Source organism: Anomalospiza imberbis, chromosome 16, assembly GCF_031753505.1.
Source record: "Anomalospiza imberbis isolate Cuckoo-Finch-1a 21T00152 chromosome 16, ASM3175350v1, whole genome shotgun sequence".
NCBI lineage: Eukaryota > Metazoa > Chordata > Aves > Passeriformes > Viduidae > Anomalospiza > Anomalospiza imberbis.
This window is the reverse complement of record NC_089696.1, coordinates 2,177,928-2,192,083: the sequence shown is the minus strand read 5'-3', so window position 1 is coordinate 2,192,083 and position 14,156 is coordinate 2,177,928. Positions and strand designations below refer to the sequence as shown.

Here is a 14,156-nt window from a genome sequence, read left to right as displayed (position 1 = left end):
TGTTTTGAACTCTGGGGCTGCTTCTATTGCTGACAATCCTCCCTTTCCCTTCCAGAGGCAGAGGGATATTGGGTATTGCCAAGGCTGTTTCTTACAGCTACCTTGTGACCTGAAATGAGCTGATACCTTGAATCCCAGGAGCTGCTTGATGTAACTGTTCTGTTTTAGATTTCCTTGGCTGGAAGGGTTTTACCCAACTCTGTGTGTGTCTCCCTGGTGGCTGCAGGTACGAAGATGCCTTGGTTCTGTTGCTGACAGAGGTGTTGAACCGGATCCAGTTCAGGTATAACCAGGCACAGCTGGAGGAGCTGGATGACGAGACCCTGGATGATGATGTAAGCTGGACAGGACAGGCCTCCTGTGAACCCCTGCACTGCTGCCACCTGGAGTGGCTTTTTCAGAGCTTGCACTTGGGAGTGTGGGCTAAACAGCTGCTTCTCCCCTCCCTTCTGTGTGGGGTTTGAGCTGTAAAACAGCTTCAGATGCTTTTCACAAAAAGTCACACTGGAGATGTAACCTTTGGGTTTAACTTGGTTCTTATTGGGGGAAAAATTTAGATCCTTGTGTTCTGATTGTCAGAGGTGTTAGATGTCCATGTCTAAACACCTTTGGAATTTAAAGTGTTTAATTAGTTTGGGATTAATTCGCTGGCCACTTGGGAATTTAAATGCTAAAATATCTCCGAAGCAAAAGCCTGAAGCTGTGTCTTGTTGGTGCTTGTGTTTAAGCTTATTTCTCCTAAATTGGTATTGATAAAAATCACCTTGAAGCTGATAAATGTCAAAATGGAGTGGGTGGCCAAAATGGGTGCGACCGGAGCCCTGGAAGGGGAGGTCAGCTGTCACAAGAGGGTAGGTGAAGGAACAGAGGGAATTTCATAATGAATAGGATCAGACAGAAGTTTAAATTCTGGTCACATCACAGCTTCTGAGCTTGATAGCAGCACCATTTCATAAACAAAATAAATTATTTTCTTGATTCATTTGCCACTTGTGTCATCTGGATCTGTCATACCCTGTAAAGACCATGTTGGTGTTTGGATGCCTTTCCAAGGTGATACTGATGTCACAAATAAGGGTATAAATTATCTAGAGCAGTCCTGATGAAGTTCTCCTTATGCTTCCAAAACAGGGTGGCAAATGATGATACTTGCAAGACTTCAAGCTTTTGGTGTAAAACTTGAAAAGGGTTTTAGTTCATTATTTAAGGACAAAATGAAGTCAGGGCATGGTGCTATTGATTCTGTTGTTTTTGTTGCTGTGTGTGTTTCTTGTTCCATTTTTACCTTCTCATATTAATGCCAGGTTTGATGGTAACAGGCAGCTTCTTTCTCAGTCACCTGTGTAGCTGAGCATGGAAAGAGTCTTTAACTGTTAAAATAATTGTCTAATTCACCTTTAAATTTAATTTAATTATTTAATTCACCTAAGTTCTTGCCACTCTTTGCCCTCCCTTCTCCTGTGCTGTCCCCTCGGTTTTATCAATTCTGTATGAAAACAGAATGAATTCTATATGAAAATAAGTTCCAGTGGAGTGTGCAAGTTGCATTTCTCCAAGGTGTTGTTTGGAGGGGTTTCTCCCTCCTGTCCCTCCCTTCCCAGGGGAACACAGAGCTTTTGGGGCACTGGGAAGGGCAGTGCTCACCCCAGTGTCCTTTTGCTTGCAGCAGCAAACGGAGTGGCAGCGGTACTTGCGCCAGAGCTTGGAAGTGGTGGCCAAAGTCATGGAGCTGCTGCCAACCCACGCCTTCTCCACACTCGTAAGTCCTGCCCCAGGCCAGAGTGCCACGTGGAATTAGCACCAACTGCTGTCGATTTTTTTTTTTTTTTTGACAGATGCCTCAGTGCCAAAAAAAATAGGGAAATTTGGGGTTGGATGCAAAACTTGGCAAGGGGAGATTAGAAATTGAAGAGAAGAAATTGTTTCTTTGGCTTTGTTGCATTTCTTGGTGTGTTTTAAGAGAGTGCTTCAGTGTCTAAGTCCAGCTTGGTGGACACTCTCTAGAATTCTCACCTCTCAAAGTGTAAACATTTGGCAGCAGCCCCTCCAGGCTGTTTATCTTGGCCTTTATCTCAGAGGCAGGGCTGTGAACTGGGCAGATAAGTGTCACTAATAGGGTTTTAAAGAGAGTGGAATCTTTGTTTTAATTAAAGGCTAGATAAAAATGCTGGAGAGAGGCCTTGGACTGTTGGGAAGCAGATCTGATCTGCATAAGTGCTTCTCTTCAGCTGCTGTCACTACCTTTGGTGGAGTAAAGGTTGTCTGGGCTTGTAGCATCCTAACAATTTTGAGGAGGTGATCTTGAGGATGGAAGTGTGGCCCAGAATTCAGAGCAGTCCAGGTGGGGTTTTGCTGGGTGAGGAGAAAGAGAATTAACAGCAGTGGGATCTCATCAAGTGCATTAATCCTTCTGGGAACGCTGCACACCTCGACCTCTGAACTGTATTCCCAAGAAGCAGAGAAAACTGGGCTGCTGCAGAGGCAGAAGATGCCTGACCTGAAGTGCCTTTGCAGTTGCTGTTTTTCTTTAGGCAGGGAAGCAGAAGCCTGTCACTACAAGGAGGGAACAAAGCAGAGGCTGCTGTGCAGCTTTGGAGTGAGGCAGCGGGAGGCACCAAGGAGCAGAGCAGCGTTTCAGGGAGCAGATGGATCAGATGGAGCAGAGCATGTGGCTTCCTTGGAGTAACACATTCACACGAGGAAGGCTCTGTGGTGTTTAAAACTCCCCTCAGGCAGTTTTGCAAAGACACTCCACTGTTAATTAGGCACAGCATGTTGGAAGCCTGGGGAGTGTTTTCCTGAGCCCTGCATTCCGTTCTGGTGGACTGGGGAACATGGGAGGCTCTCCAGCAGTTCCCAGTGCTTTTCCCAGTGGCTGCAGGGCTGGTGGGTGCAGTGGTTAGTTTAAGGGTTTTAGCAGTGGCAAATAATTAAAGCAGTGCACAGCAGCTGCCATGACTCCATCCCATGCTGGGCAAGGAAAGGCTGCAGCTCCTTCTGCTGATGGGTGAGAGAACTTCCATCAAACCAACCACCAATTTCAACCATTTTCCCCAAAAGAAATTAAATAGAGCTGTGCCAGGCTGAAGGGGTTGAGAAAGATGCTTCAGCTGAAGCATGAGCAGGACCTGGCATGTTTGCTGTCAGTGCTGAGCGATGGAGTTGGGCTGACACTGCTCCCACACCGCGGTGCATGAGCACTGTGATGTTTATTCCTTTGGCTGTTTTCCCCATGGAATTTCACTGTTGCAGCCTACAGCCTGCTGGCAGAGTGCTGCACTGCTTCCCTTCTGTACCCTGGTAGAGGCACTGAACTCAACTTTCTGGTGGCATAATATTTTGGGAGATTTTTAAGGATCACCTTTTGAGAAGGGGATACTTGCAGGTGAGGTGGGTGAGCACAGACCTCCTGCGCTTCAGACTCTGCCATTCCTCTGCTCCCTGGCCTGGGTTGTGCCTCCAGCTGTGTTTTCCTGGTGCTGTGCCCTCACTTCCACTGTCAGATGTTTGTCTTGTCAGGCTGATTGCTGGGGTTAGAGGCAAAGGAGAGCTGCCACAGGGAAGTGCCTTCGGGGAGTGATCTTTGTTTTCCTGACAGCTGTCAGGACCTGGGAAGTTGTGGGATGCCAGATCAGCCCGGAGCCCATCCTGCCCTTCTTCCAAATGTCTGTCTGAAGGCACTGGGGAGAAATGAGAGCACTCTGCTCTGGCAAAGCAATCAGTCATTGGGTCTGTCTGCCAAGCTCCAGGGTCACAATCAATTCTTCTCTCTTCCAGTTTCCCGTTCTGCAGGATAACCTGGAAGTGTATCTGGGGCTCCAGCAGTTCGTGGTCACTTCAGGAACAGGTAATAACCACCCTCTAACACTGTGCTCCTCCCTCTTTCATCATTGCAAAGCCACTCTAGACCTGCTTTGCTGTTGTTTTTTCTTTATTCAGTTGATCCAAACCCATGTGGTGTCTCATTGCTCACTAGTTAAACTCCAGCAGCAGACAGAAATCTCATAATGATTTATTATTATTATTATTGGCTTGGTTCTTCCCTTGTTCTGGTATCTGAAATGAAGATACCAGAGGTGTTAAGAGCAGGTGTGCAGCACCAAATACTACAGCTCCTTCCTGAGGAACAAGGGAAGCAGCAGTAGTGAGATCTGCCTGAGGGGAGGCTATAGTTTAAGGTAATACTGAAATTCCCTGGTGTGACCAGGAAAGGAATCTGTCACATCTCCAATACTGCTGGACATGGCAGAATGGTGACTGCTGTATAGCCAGTTCTAGAAAAAATATTCCCAGTTTTAGGATCATTCAGCCCTAGGATAAGCAATGTGTAGGGGTTTAATGCTGTGGCACCAGCCTGTGTTAGAAGCTGTCCTGGGGGCTGGATCAGCAGCAGCAGCTCAGATGCAGCTCTGGATTGAGCCCTGGGTGGTGGCACAGAATCCCAGAATGGGTCTTGGAAGGGACCAGAGTGAACCTCTGATCCAACTTCCCTGCTCATCCCAGAGCACGGGGCGCAGGATCGTGTCTTTGTATTGATGGCACAAAATGAAGAGGTTGCTGCTGAAAGCTTGATCTGAGATTAAATACAGGCAGTGGAAAGAAAATCTGATTTTCTTCAAAAGGTGGTGTTGCAGAACATACTTGCTTTTTTAGTAGAAGCTCTGGAATGTTTGAGCCCAAGTGTCCACACCTGAGCAGCAGGAGGATTGTGTGGGGCTGGAAAATCTCATTAGCGGATTTTTTCTCGTACCTGAGAAACATGGAAGTGCACAACACTTCCCATCAGAAGTGAAGTCACTAATTCTCTGTCCCAAATCTGCTGCTGGATCACTGGAACTGCAGCCAGCAGAGGGAGTGTGGAAAACCACCTTCTCCGTGTGGAAAACCACCTTCTCCGTGTGGAAAACCACTTCTGCAGAGCTAGGAATGCTACTGATGGCAGCAGAAAACAGAAAGGCTCCTGTTTGTGTACGAATCAACACCATACAGAAGGAAATAAAGGTGTAAAAGGCTCAGAGTCGTTTACATCTTTATCAGCTCTTGAAGTGTTGTCGGAAGAGCTGAGCTTCCTTTCCAAGCTCCAGTGCTGCAGTGCCTTGGCCAGTGCTGCCATCTGACCTGTGACCCAGTGCTGAGCTAGTTTCACAGTGGAATTAGACCAAACTTGGCGTTTCCTGTCACTTTGTCACCAGGTTTCCCATCCCCAAGAGCTCCAGGGATCAATCACAGAGCTGTGGGGCTCTCCCCTTGCTGAGGAGGAATTTCCAGCTCTGGGGGCAGCTATTAGAGAAACTCAGCTTTGTGGCTGTGCTGCTGAGGGGCTGTGGTGTCCCTGCAGGTTGTTAGGAATGAGACGCTTGACTCAGCCAATACATCAAGCAGCAATTCAATTTATTAATTAATATGGTAACATGTGAGCAAAGACAGCGCTGGGTTCAGTGGTGGGGGTTTTCCCCTACGACTGCACACCGGTTGTTGGGCTTGCTGGTATTTTTGGATCATGTTCATGCATATTCATAAGCTTTTCCCAGTTTCTACGTGAGCTTTCGACAGTTTCCATTTCTACCTTTAACATCACAATTCCATACTCCAGGATCATAAATCTATGATGGCGATGTTTGGTTCCTTTCCAATTTCTGTACCCTATTGTGTATATCCCAGGATGTGTGTCCAGATGGTGGTGTCCAACTTCTGTTTTCTGGGATCATTAATCTATGGTAGTGATGTCCAGCTTCCCCTTTTGAAGTCACTAATCAGCAATCTTGATGTCCATCTTCCTTCTCCAGGAGCTTGAGATAGGGTCCCTTCCCTTTCTGTTTAAATCCTTTGTACATTCTAAAGCTACAGTTTAAAATCCTTAGTACTAAACAACATTCTAAGGTTTAATTCAAAAGTCCTTATTACAAACCAGCTTAAGACTTATACATTCTAGAACTACAGTTTAATATCCTTAATACTAAGCAACATTCTAAAGTCATAATTCAAAAGTTCTTTTTACAGAACAACTTAAGACTTATAATTGTTATTTGCACACAAAAGATTGGTTCAAAAGCCTTCCTTCATGCTTTCCTTGGCTGTTTATTAGAACTCCTCTTTATAGCTGTCCCATGGCCATGTTCCACACATTTCATAACCACAACTGCACAGGTTGCCTTTATTTACCTGACACAAAACACAACTTTGTATTTCACAAGGTCACAGGCTGAACATCACAGCAGAGAACGACTGCAGGAGGCTGCACTGCTCGCTGAGGGACCTGAGCTCGCTGCTGCAGGCCGTGGGCCGCCTGGCCGAGTACTTCACCGGGGACGTGTTCGCCGCCAGGTTCAACGACGCGCTCACCGTGGTGGAGAGGTGGGTGCAGCTGCAGCTGCCGTCGCTTTAATCGAAGGCACGGGACTGCCAGGGCTCACCCCCAGATTGGGGTGACCCTGAAAGGTGGAAAAGTCTCTCCTCCAACCCGTGCCTTCAAAGAAAGGCTCAGTAGTCTTCAGTCGTCCGGTCTCAAGGTAGTTTATTGTGTGTTATCTAAAAGATTTCTCCCCGAGCTGCTGCGGTCCGTTCAGCAGTCAGGCAAGGGCACACACTGACTCCCAGGGGGCTGGTGCCCTCTTTTATATCATCCATGACGTGTTAAATGTTTATGGTTTTTCCCCAATGCCCATCACCTGTATTGAACAGTGACTTTCTACTCTAAACCAATCTGTGAGTGCCAACATCACCAAGAACATGGAGGTTAGGAAGGAAAAAGGAGGAGGACAGGGCACACTCAAATCTTAGAACTTCTGACCCCCATGTACAAAACCCAGACCCCTCTGTACAAGACCTAAAACCCCCTGTACAGCACTCAAAAACTCTTCCTTTCACTTTGTGACTACTTCTGCTATAATATCTAAACTTTTGTGATTTCTTGTTCTTCCTGCAAGGTTAGTAAATTGTTCCATGGATCAGGTTCAAAGCCACAGGGGTCTGTGGCTGCATGCCAGGGTCTCAAATGTTTCTGACCTGGGCCCGGAACATCCAGGAGTGTCCAAGGGACATTCTGGGTTCCGACACGGGACCACGAGTAATGCTTTTTCTCTTTAAGCCAGGTCTTATAAGCTCTCAGAGACAAGTATTATACCCTAGATAGCTCAGCTACCTCGGGTGGCATAAAAGAAGCAGGATGGCTCCTGTGACAGTGTTGGAAACAAAAAAGTTTTAATAAAAGGCAAAATAAAAAAGCTCTTTACAGAGAAAAACCGAGCCAGGGCAAGAGGTTCTTGCTCCTGCTAAAACACTTCACAAAAGCGATTACTTCTTTTGTGCTTTTCTTTTTCTAGGGAATTGCTTAGGTGGGACTTTTTGGCTTTTGTCCAATTAGCTATCCTTAAGTTTGAGGTGAAGTCTCCAAGGTCCTATGGAGGTGTCTTTTAACCAAACTGAGGAGAGAAACTTCTGGGCTTTTGTCCTTTTTAAGGAGACAAAGGGTAACTTGTTTACTCCATCAACAGGGGGCACATTCCTACACACGATCAGACTATAAAGGGTTTATTGCTTAGATAACATCAGTCTCAAAGGCCATGAGATTTAGAAGACAGCAAGCAGTTGGCCCTAGTCTAAGATGGTCACAAATTCTTTGTTGCAAAACAGTATATAACTTTCTAATCCAAGGGACAGTCGCCACAGAGTATGTTTTGCTTTTCTGACCTCTCACCTTCACTTCTTTCTACTGCAATGTGGATACTTTTGCCCAAGAAGGTCTTATTACATGTGCACATATATGTCTCTATTATAATATCTAAACTCTTAGCTTATTCTATACAATCACTTTAAGGGAAAACATGTTTGTGCTGAGAAGGCAAAATGTCCCTTTCTCCATTACTATAAAACCCTTCATCATCTTATATAATACAGGTTCTTACTTAAGGCATATTCTTACAGCTGTAGAAACATAAGATTATGATTTCTCTGTTCAATGTCTGTGTACCTTGCTTTCACATGAATCTAGGCTTCTTCTAAGGCTGTAAATCAAACCTTCTTGATCTATCTTTCTGATTCCCACATACAGCCACTGCCACTCTGCAGGCACAGGGACAAACAGAGCTTCTTCCTGCCTCCCCCTGGCCTGAGGAGATGGAGGTGTAAGGAATTGGATGGGCAGCATGTGAATTGTAAAGTGTGTGCTGGGCTGAGCTCCCAGTGTGGGCAGCAGGGGTTGGGGTTCTGCCCCTCTGCTCAGGTGAGACCCCACCTGCAGAGCTGCCTCCAGCCCTGGGGCCCAGCACAGGAACGATGTGGAGCTGCTGGAGAGAGTCCAGAGGCTGAGTCCTGGAGCCAAGCTGAGAGAATTGGGGTTGGTTCAGCCTGGAAAAGAAACAGCTCAGGGGTGACCTGATTACCCCTCCTGAAGGAGCCATCAGGAAAGATGGAGAGAGACCATTTGCAAGGGGCTGGAGGAACAGGACACAGGGCACTCCCACTGGCAGAGGGCAGGAATAGATGGGCTGTTGGGAAGGAATTGTTCCCTGGGAGGGTGGGGCAGCCCTGGCACAGGGTGCCCAGAGCAGCTGTGGCTTCCCCTGGATCCCCCTGGATCCCTGGACAGCTGTGGCTGTCCCTGGAAGACCAGGTTGGACAGGTCTTGGAGCAGCCTGGGACAGTGGAAGGTGTCCTGCCCATGGCAGGGGGTGGAATGATGTGAACTCAGTCACTTGAAAACATTGAGGAACTTGTGTTCTAGCATCTGTATTTGTGAGACAATGAAATGACACACAGAGTTTGATTAGAATTGTGTCTTTCAAAACTAAATCACCAGAACCTCATTTGATGGTTGGACTTTGTGATCTTCAAGGCTTTTTCCAATCTTGATGATTCCATGATTCTTCTCCTAAATGAAAAGACCTGTGAAAGCTGAAGGGGCAGACATTTTATTTTTCCTCTCCAAGATACTTAATTAGCACATAGTTACAAATGGCAGAATTTCAGGCCTTTACATAGGTTTTGTGTTTCCATTTTTGTGCAGGAGCATCTGACTTGTTCCATTTTTCCCCAAACATTGCAGTAGGCTGTGAATTATTTTAAGCTAATGGTGAAAATCCCATTTGTGTATTAGCTAAATATTGACCCAGACTGGAAAGAGCTGCACTAGCTCAGATGCTGGAGCAGATTTGTACGTTCCCTTTGCACTGCCATGTGTGTGTTTGCACCTCCAGGTTGGTAAAAGTGACGTTGTATGGATCCCAAATCAAACTGTACAACATCGAAACCGCCGTTCCCTCCGTGCTGAAACCTGACCTCATCGATGTGTGAGTGTGGGCTGCACCCAAACTGGGCACTCAGGGTGGGCAAGGCTTGCATCTGCTGCTCAGACCCCTCCTTGGCAGATCTCTGGGAAACAGCCTCTCCAGCTGTTGGCAGCTCCCCAGGAAAGCACCTTTTTCAGCTGATGAAAGTCAAGGCTGCTGCCAGCATTTTGGACCAGTCTTTCCTCTAATGGAAGTACCCAGGTCATTTAAGGGAAAGCATGTTTGTGCTGAGAAGGAAAAATGTCCCTTAAATCAGCTCTGAGAGCAAACTGGGATTGTGCCCTGTGCTGGTGGCTGTAAAAGCAGGGTAATTAATGAGGAAATAAGTGTTACAACAGTGATATTTTAAAGAAATGGATCCACTGTGTAGTTCACTTATAAATCCAGTTGATGGATTTTTTGCTACCAAAGTCAGATCTGTGGCTCAGGTAGAAGAGGTTTTTCCCAGCTGAGGGTTTCAAATCCTTGTTTTTCAAGACAAACATAAGCCTTTCAGCTGTGCAAGCCAATTCTGGGACAAACAACTGCCTGCCATCCAGGCACTGCCATTCAGTGGGAAATCTTGGTGCTGCTGGTCACAGATCACCTCCCTCTGAGACAGACTTTTAGGGAACCTCCCTTGCTGAGGCTGGGCACACAAACCTGTTCCCTGCCAGCTGGAGCTCTGTGAGCAGAATTTAAAGACTGAACACTTGTTCTGGTTTGTGATTGCACCTTCAGCAGCTCCTTGAAGACCCCTCTCTAGATTTCATCATATCACTGTATAACTAATGGGGTTTCTCCTATTAGTCCCGAGTTAATGCACTGAAATTAGTGCAGGTGATGTTGTTGTAGTGGTTTTTCTGGTTTACAGTAACTGGGGAGGTGTTTCCCATGATCTGTCAGCAAGGGTTCTTTTCCCTGTCCTTGAAGAAACCTGTGATGCATTTTCTGATGCTTGCCTGAGAAAGCAACACTGTCCCACATTTGGGGGACACCTCTCTGAAACACCCTGACTCAATCTTCACCTGATAACACTGTGATTGTCAAGTGTGGTTACAGTCAGGTGCCAGTTGGTGATAACTTGGCTTTATCAATTGCCGTGGTGGGTCCAGAACCAAAACCAAAACAGCAGCAAGGATTTTTTTACAAACCCTGCTGCCTGATTTGCCTGAAACACCGCTCCTGTGTCCCCTTATGGTGCTCACTGTGTCCCCTGCTGTCCCCAGGCACGCCCAGTCCCTGGCAGCCCTGCAGGCCTACTCTCACTGGCTGGCCCAGTTCTACAGCGAGGTGCACCGGCAGAACCCCGAGCAGTTCATCTCCCTGGTGTCCACGGCACTGGAGGCCATCACCCCCCTCATCAGCTGCAAGGTACTGCCCTGCTGGGGGCTGGGGGCTGCACTCTGCTCAGCTGGGGTGGGCTGGGAGCCGGGCTGTGTCCCAGAGCCACGGGAAGTGTCCTAACAGCACTGCGGGTCAGGCTAGTACAAGCATAAGCAACTTAAAGGGTTTTAAACTCAGTCTAATGATTTTATGGCTTGAAAGCAGGGGAGTCTCTCTCTCTCTCTCTCTCATCGTATTAAGGGACCTCAGCTATGCTCTGGTAGACAAACAAATCATAGAATTGTTTAGGAAAAGCTCTCAAAGATTAAGTTCAGCCATTCCTCCAGTACTGCCAAGGCCACCACTGACCCATGTCCCCAAATGCCACATCCACACAGCTCTTAAGTCCCTCCAGGGATGGGGACTCCACCACTGCCTGACCACCCTTTCCATTAAGAACTTTTCCCGAAATCCAATCTAAACCTTCCCTTGCACAGCTCAAGGCCATTTCCTCTCATCCTGTCCCCGTTCCCTGGAAGCAGAGCCCAACACCCCTGGCTGCACCCCCAGGTCCTGGCAGCTCAGTGAGCTGACCCTGGCTGTGTGTGCTGGTGGGACTGACCACCCCTGTCTCTCTCAGGTGCAGGAGAAGCTGCTGCTCTCTGCGTGCCACCTGCTGGTGTCCCTGGCCACCACGGTGCGCCCGGTGTTCCTGATCAGCATCCCAGCCGTGCAGAAGGTGTTCAACAGGATCACTGACACCTCTGCCCAGCGCCTCCCCGACAAGGTCAGTTGGCCCAGAGCTGTCTCACATGGAAACCAGGTGTCCTTGGGAAGATGTGCCTCAGGTGGTGAGGGATAACCTCAAAAATCAGCAACCATCTCTATATTGTGGATATCCACAAATTACAGTGATATTGTATGTAATTAATGATCTATTTCGAGGAACGGCACAAGGAAAAAACACAATTGCACCTCTTAGATCTGATTCTTTTCTCATTTGTTGACACCATCCCCAGTTCTGCATCATCTTCACAGTACAGACACGTTGATTCTGACCTACACAAAGACTTTTTTGTGAAACTCGAGTATTTATATTGCAGAAGCAATGTAAATAATAGGAGTGTATTCCATTTATAGCACTGAAAAGCCACAGTGCTGGGATATGGTTGTGTTGTGTTCTGGCAAGAAAGCAAAAAGTGCTGCACAAGTGCAGAAGCTCAGCATGTAAACCAGACAAGGAGTAATGAAAGTAAAATCATCTTTGTTTTTATAAGCACCAGAGATTTACTGCTGCAGGGAAGGGCTGACAGAGCTGGGAGCTGCTTCCAGGCCTTAAATCCTGGAGCTTTGCTTCTCTCTGTCTTTGCAGAGCTGGTAGTTTTCACTTGGGCTCGTGTTCTGCTGTTGAACAGTGAGCACTGCTGGTGTCTTGGACAGCCATAAAATATCACTTCACTCCAGGCTTGTGCTTTAGCAAAAATTAACTTGAGAAAAAACTTTGTCTCTTTGATTAATGTTGCTCAGAGAAGTTGTGGCTGCCTCATCCCTAGAAGTGTCCAAGGCCAGACTGGACTTGGAGCAGCCTGGTTGGTGGAAGATGTCTCTGCCTGTGGCAAGGGGTTGGAAATTTGTGACCTTTAAGGTCCCTTCACCTCAAACCATTCCATGATTCAGTGGTTTTGCTGTCAGTCCAACTGTGGTGCTGTCTGAACTCTTGTGGGTGGCTTTCTGCTCCCACATCTCATGGTGGGTACCAGGAGCTCAGGGTTGATATCCACCTGTGTGGGTGTTTTGGGAGCTGCAGTCCATCCTCAGTGTCCAAGCAGCTCTGCAGAGCTCATCCCACACATCAGAGGTGCGCAAAGCTGGGGTGGAACGCGATGAGCTTTAACCTCCCTTCCCACCCGAGCCATTCCTCGACTCTTCCCACCCAAACTATTCTGTGGCTTTGATTCCTGTCCCTCCCAGGCCCAGGTGCTGGTGTGCAGGGCTTTGTCCAACGTGCTGCTGCTGCCCTGGCCCAACCTGCCCGAGAGCGAGCAGCAGTGGGCTGTGCGCTCCACCAACCACGCCAGCCTCGTGTCCGCCCTCACCAGGGACTACCGCCAGCTCAAGGCCACGGCCAGCCTGCCCCAGAGGAAGCTGCAGCTGGAGGACAGTAAGTACCTTTGGATATTCTCAGTTCAGAGAGAAAAAGAGAAAGATTTCTGCCAGGCTAAGCCTGGGAAAAAGCCCGAGAGGAATGTAAGCAATCTATGATCTTGCTTTCCGTTCATATTGTTTATGGATATGTTCTACCACACTGACCTAAGTCCAGTGCACCAATCAGGTGAAATGTTTTTACTTCAAGAGCAATGGAATTAATGTTCACGATGTTCTCTATAAAAGAGAGAAGTGCTTTTGAAGAAGCACTCATTTTGCCTTCTGAAATCGTGCGAGTCATTTCGCCTGTCCCTGGCTCAACAGTGTCAAGTACCAGTGTCCTGCTCACTTCTGCTGCTCTGGGGAGTGTCATTAAGCTGATTTGCCAGTCATTATTTTGACTGATAAACTGTTTGGCATATGTGGAGAGTGGGAAAGGAGCAGGGTGGGTTTTCTTTCTGTTTTTAGAGGCTTTTCTGCTCTGTACAGGGCACTCTCATCCCAGTGAGCTGTGAGCTGTTCCATTAAAGTGCTGTCTTGCTAAGGACGTTGGCATAAGGGTTAAATAGTAAGGATTACATTGGGAATACTGTACAGCCTCTTGTGTAGTATTAGAAATACTGGCTGGAAGTAACATTAACAAAGGTGGTGGTTGTAAAAAGTAAAAGGGGACAATAAGAATTCCTTCCAAACTTGGGAAGTACTGAAGAGGGTTTGTTTTTATAGGAGGAATGCAAGGACACTCCTGGCAGGGGTGCAGGGAAACTGCTGTATATGCTTTGGGCCTGGTTTTGGGTGATTTTTGGGTTTTTTTCATTGAGGATCACTTCAAAAATCACTCAGAAATCTGCACTGTCACATGTCGGTTGTTTTAATTACTCTGTGTGTGAGCTTAATTTCTCTTCCTCTTACCTGTGAGCAGTTTTGGCACATGCAAGAAGCATCACTCCTTTTGTTTTGCAGCCAAAGTGATCATCCACCAGACACTGAGCGTTCTGGAAGATATTGTAGAAAGTGTCTCTGGAGAATCCACCAAGTCCCGGCAGATCTGTTATCAGTCACTGCAAGAATCCGTGCAGGTCTCACTAGCCCTCTTCCCAGCTTTCATTCATCAGTCAGGTATAACCTCAGGCCAGGGGTCATGCTGTGAGTAGCTTTCTGAGCTCCTGGTGACACCCAGAGCAGCAGCACGGAGTCGTGGTGTGGGTGTGGAGTGTGTGGGTTTGCTGTGCCTGGGTGTGCTGGGAGGGCTGGGCTGAAGGGCCATCCCTGCCAGCCAGGATCCAGGCAGGATTGTCACAGTTTCAAAGAGAAGCTGGTCCTGAGCAAAAAAGAAAAAAAAAAAAGCTTTAAAATACCCTCTCTGGCTGTGTTTGCCATTTACATTCTCTGCAGAAGCTTGAAGACTGAGAGGAATAG

At 47.4% G+C, this 14,156-nt stretch overlaps 2 protein-coding genes across 3 annotated transcripts in view; one reads left to right on the top strand and one right to left on the bottom strand.

The window, feature by feature from the left end:
• WDR24 (WD repeat domain 24) overlaps positions 1-14,156 on the bottom strand; it is a 249,235-nt gene that overhangs the window by 4,527 nt on the left and 230,552 nt on the right. The gene's annotated exons all lie outside the window — the stretch shown is intronic.
• Positions 1-14,156, top strand: part of XPO6 (exportin 6) — a 60,272-nt gene that overhangs the window by 37,553 nt on the left and 8,563 nt on the right. Inside the window, exons 10-18 of one of the 2 annotated variants that reach the window (XM_068206495.1) lie at positions 227-335; positions 1,667-1,759; positions 3,778-3,847; positions 6,195-6,354; positions 9,195-9,287; positions 10,496-10,640; positions 11,233-11,379; positions 12,564-12,753; positions 13,701-13,856. In XM_068206495.1, the coding sequence (XP_068062596.1) occupies positions 227-335; positions 1,667-1,759; positions 3,778-3,847; positions 6,195-6,354; positions 9,195-9,287; positions 10,496-10,640; positions 11,233-11,379; positions 12,564-12,753; positions 13,701-13,856 (1,163 nt within the window). The remainder of the gene's footprint in view (positions 1-226; positions 336-1,666; positions 1,760-3,777; positions 3,848-6,194; positions 6,355-9,194; positions 9,288-10,495; positions 10,641-11,232; positions 11,380-12,563; positions 12,754-13,700; positions 13,857-14,156) is intronic. The other variant, XM_068206494.1, reaches the window with a different exon arrangement.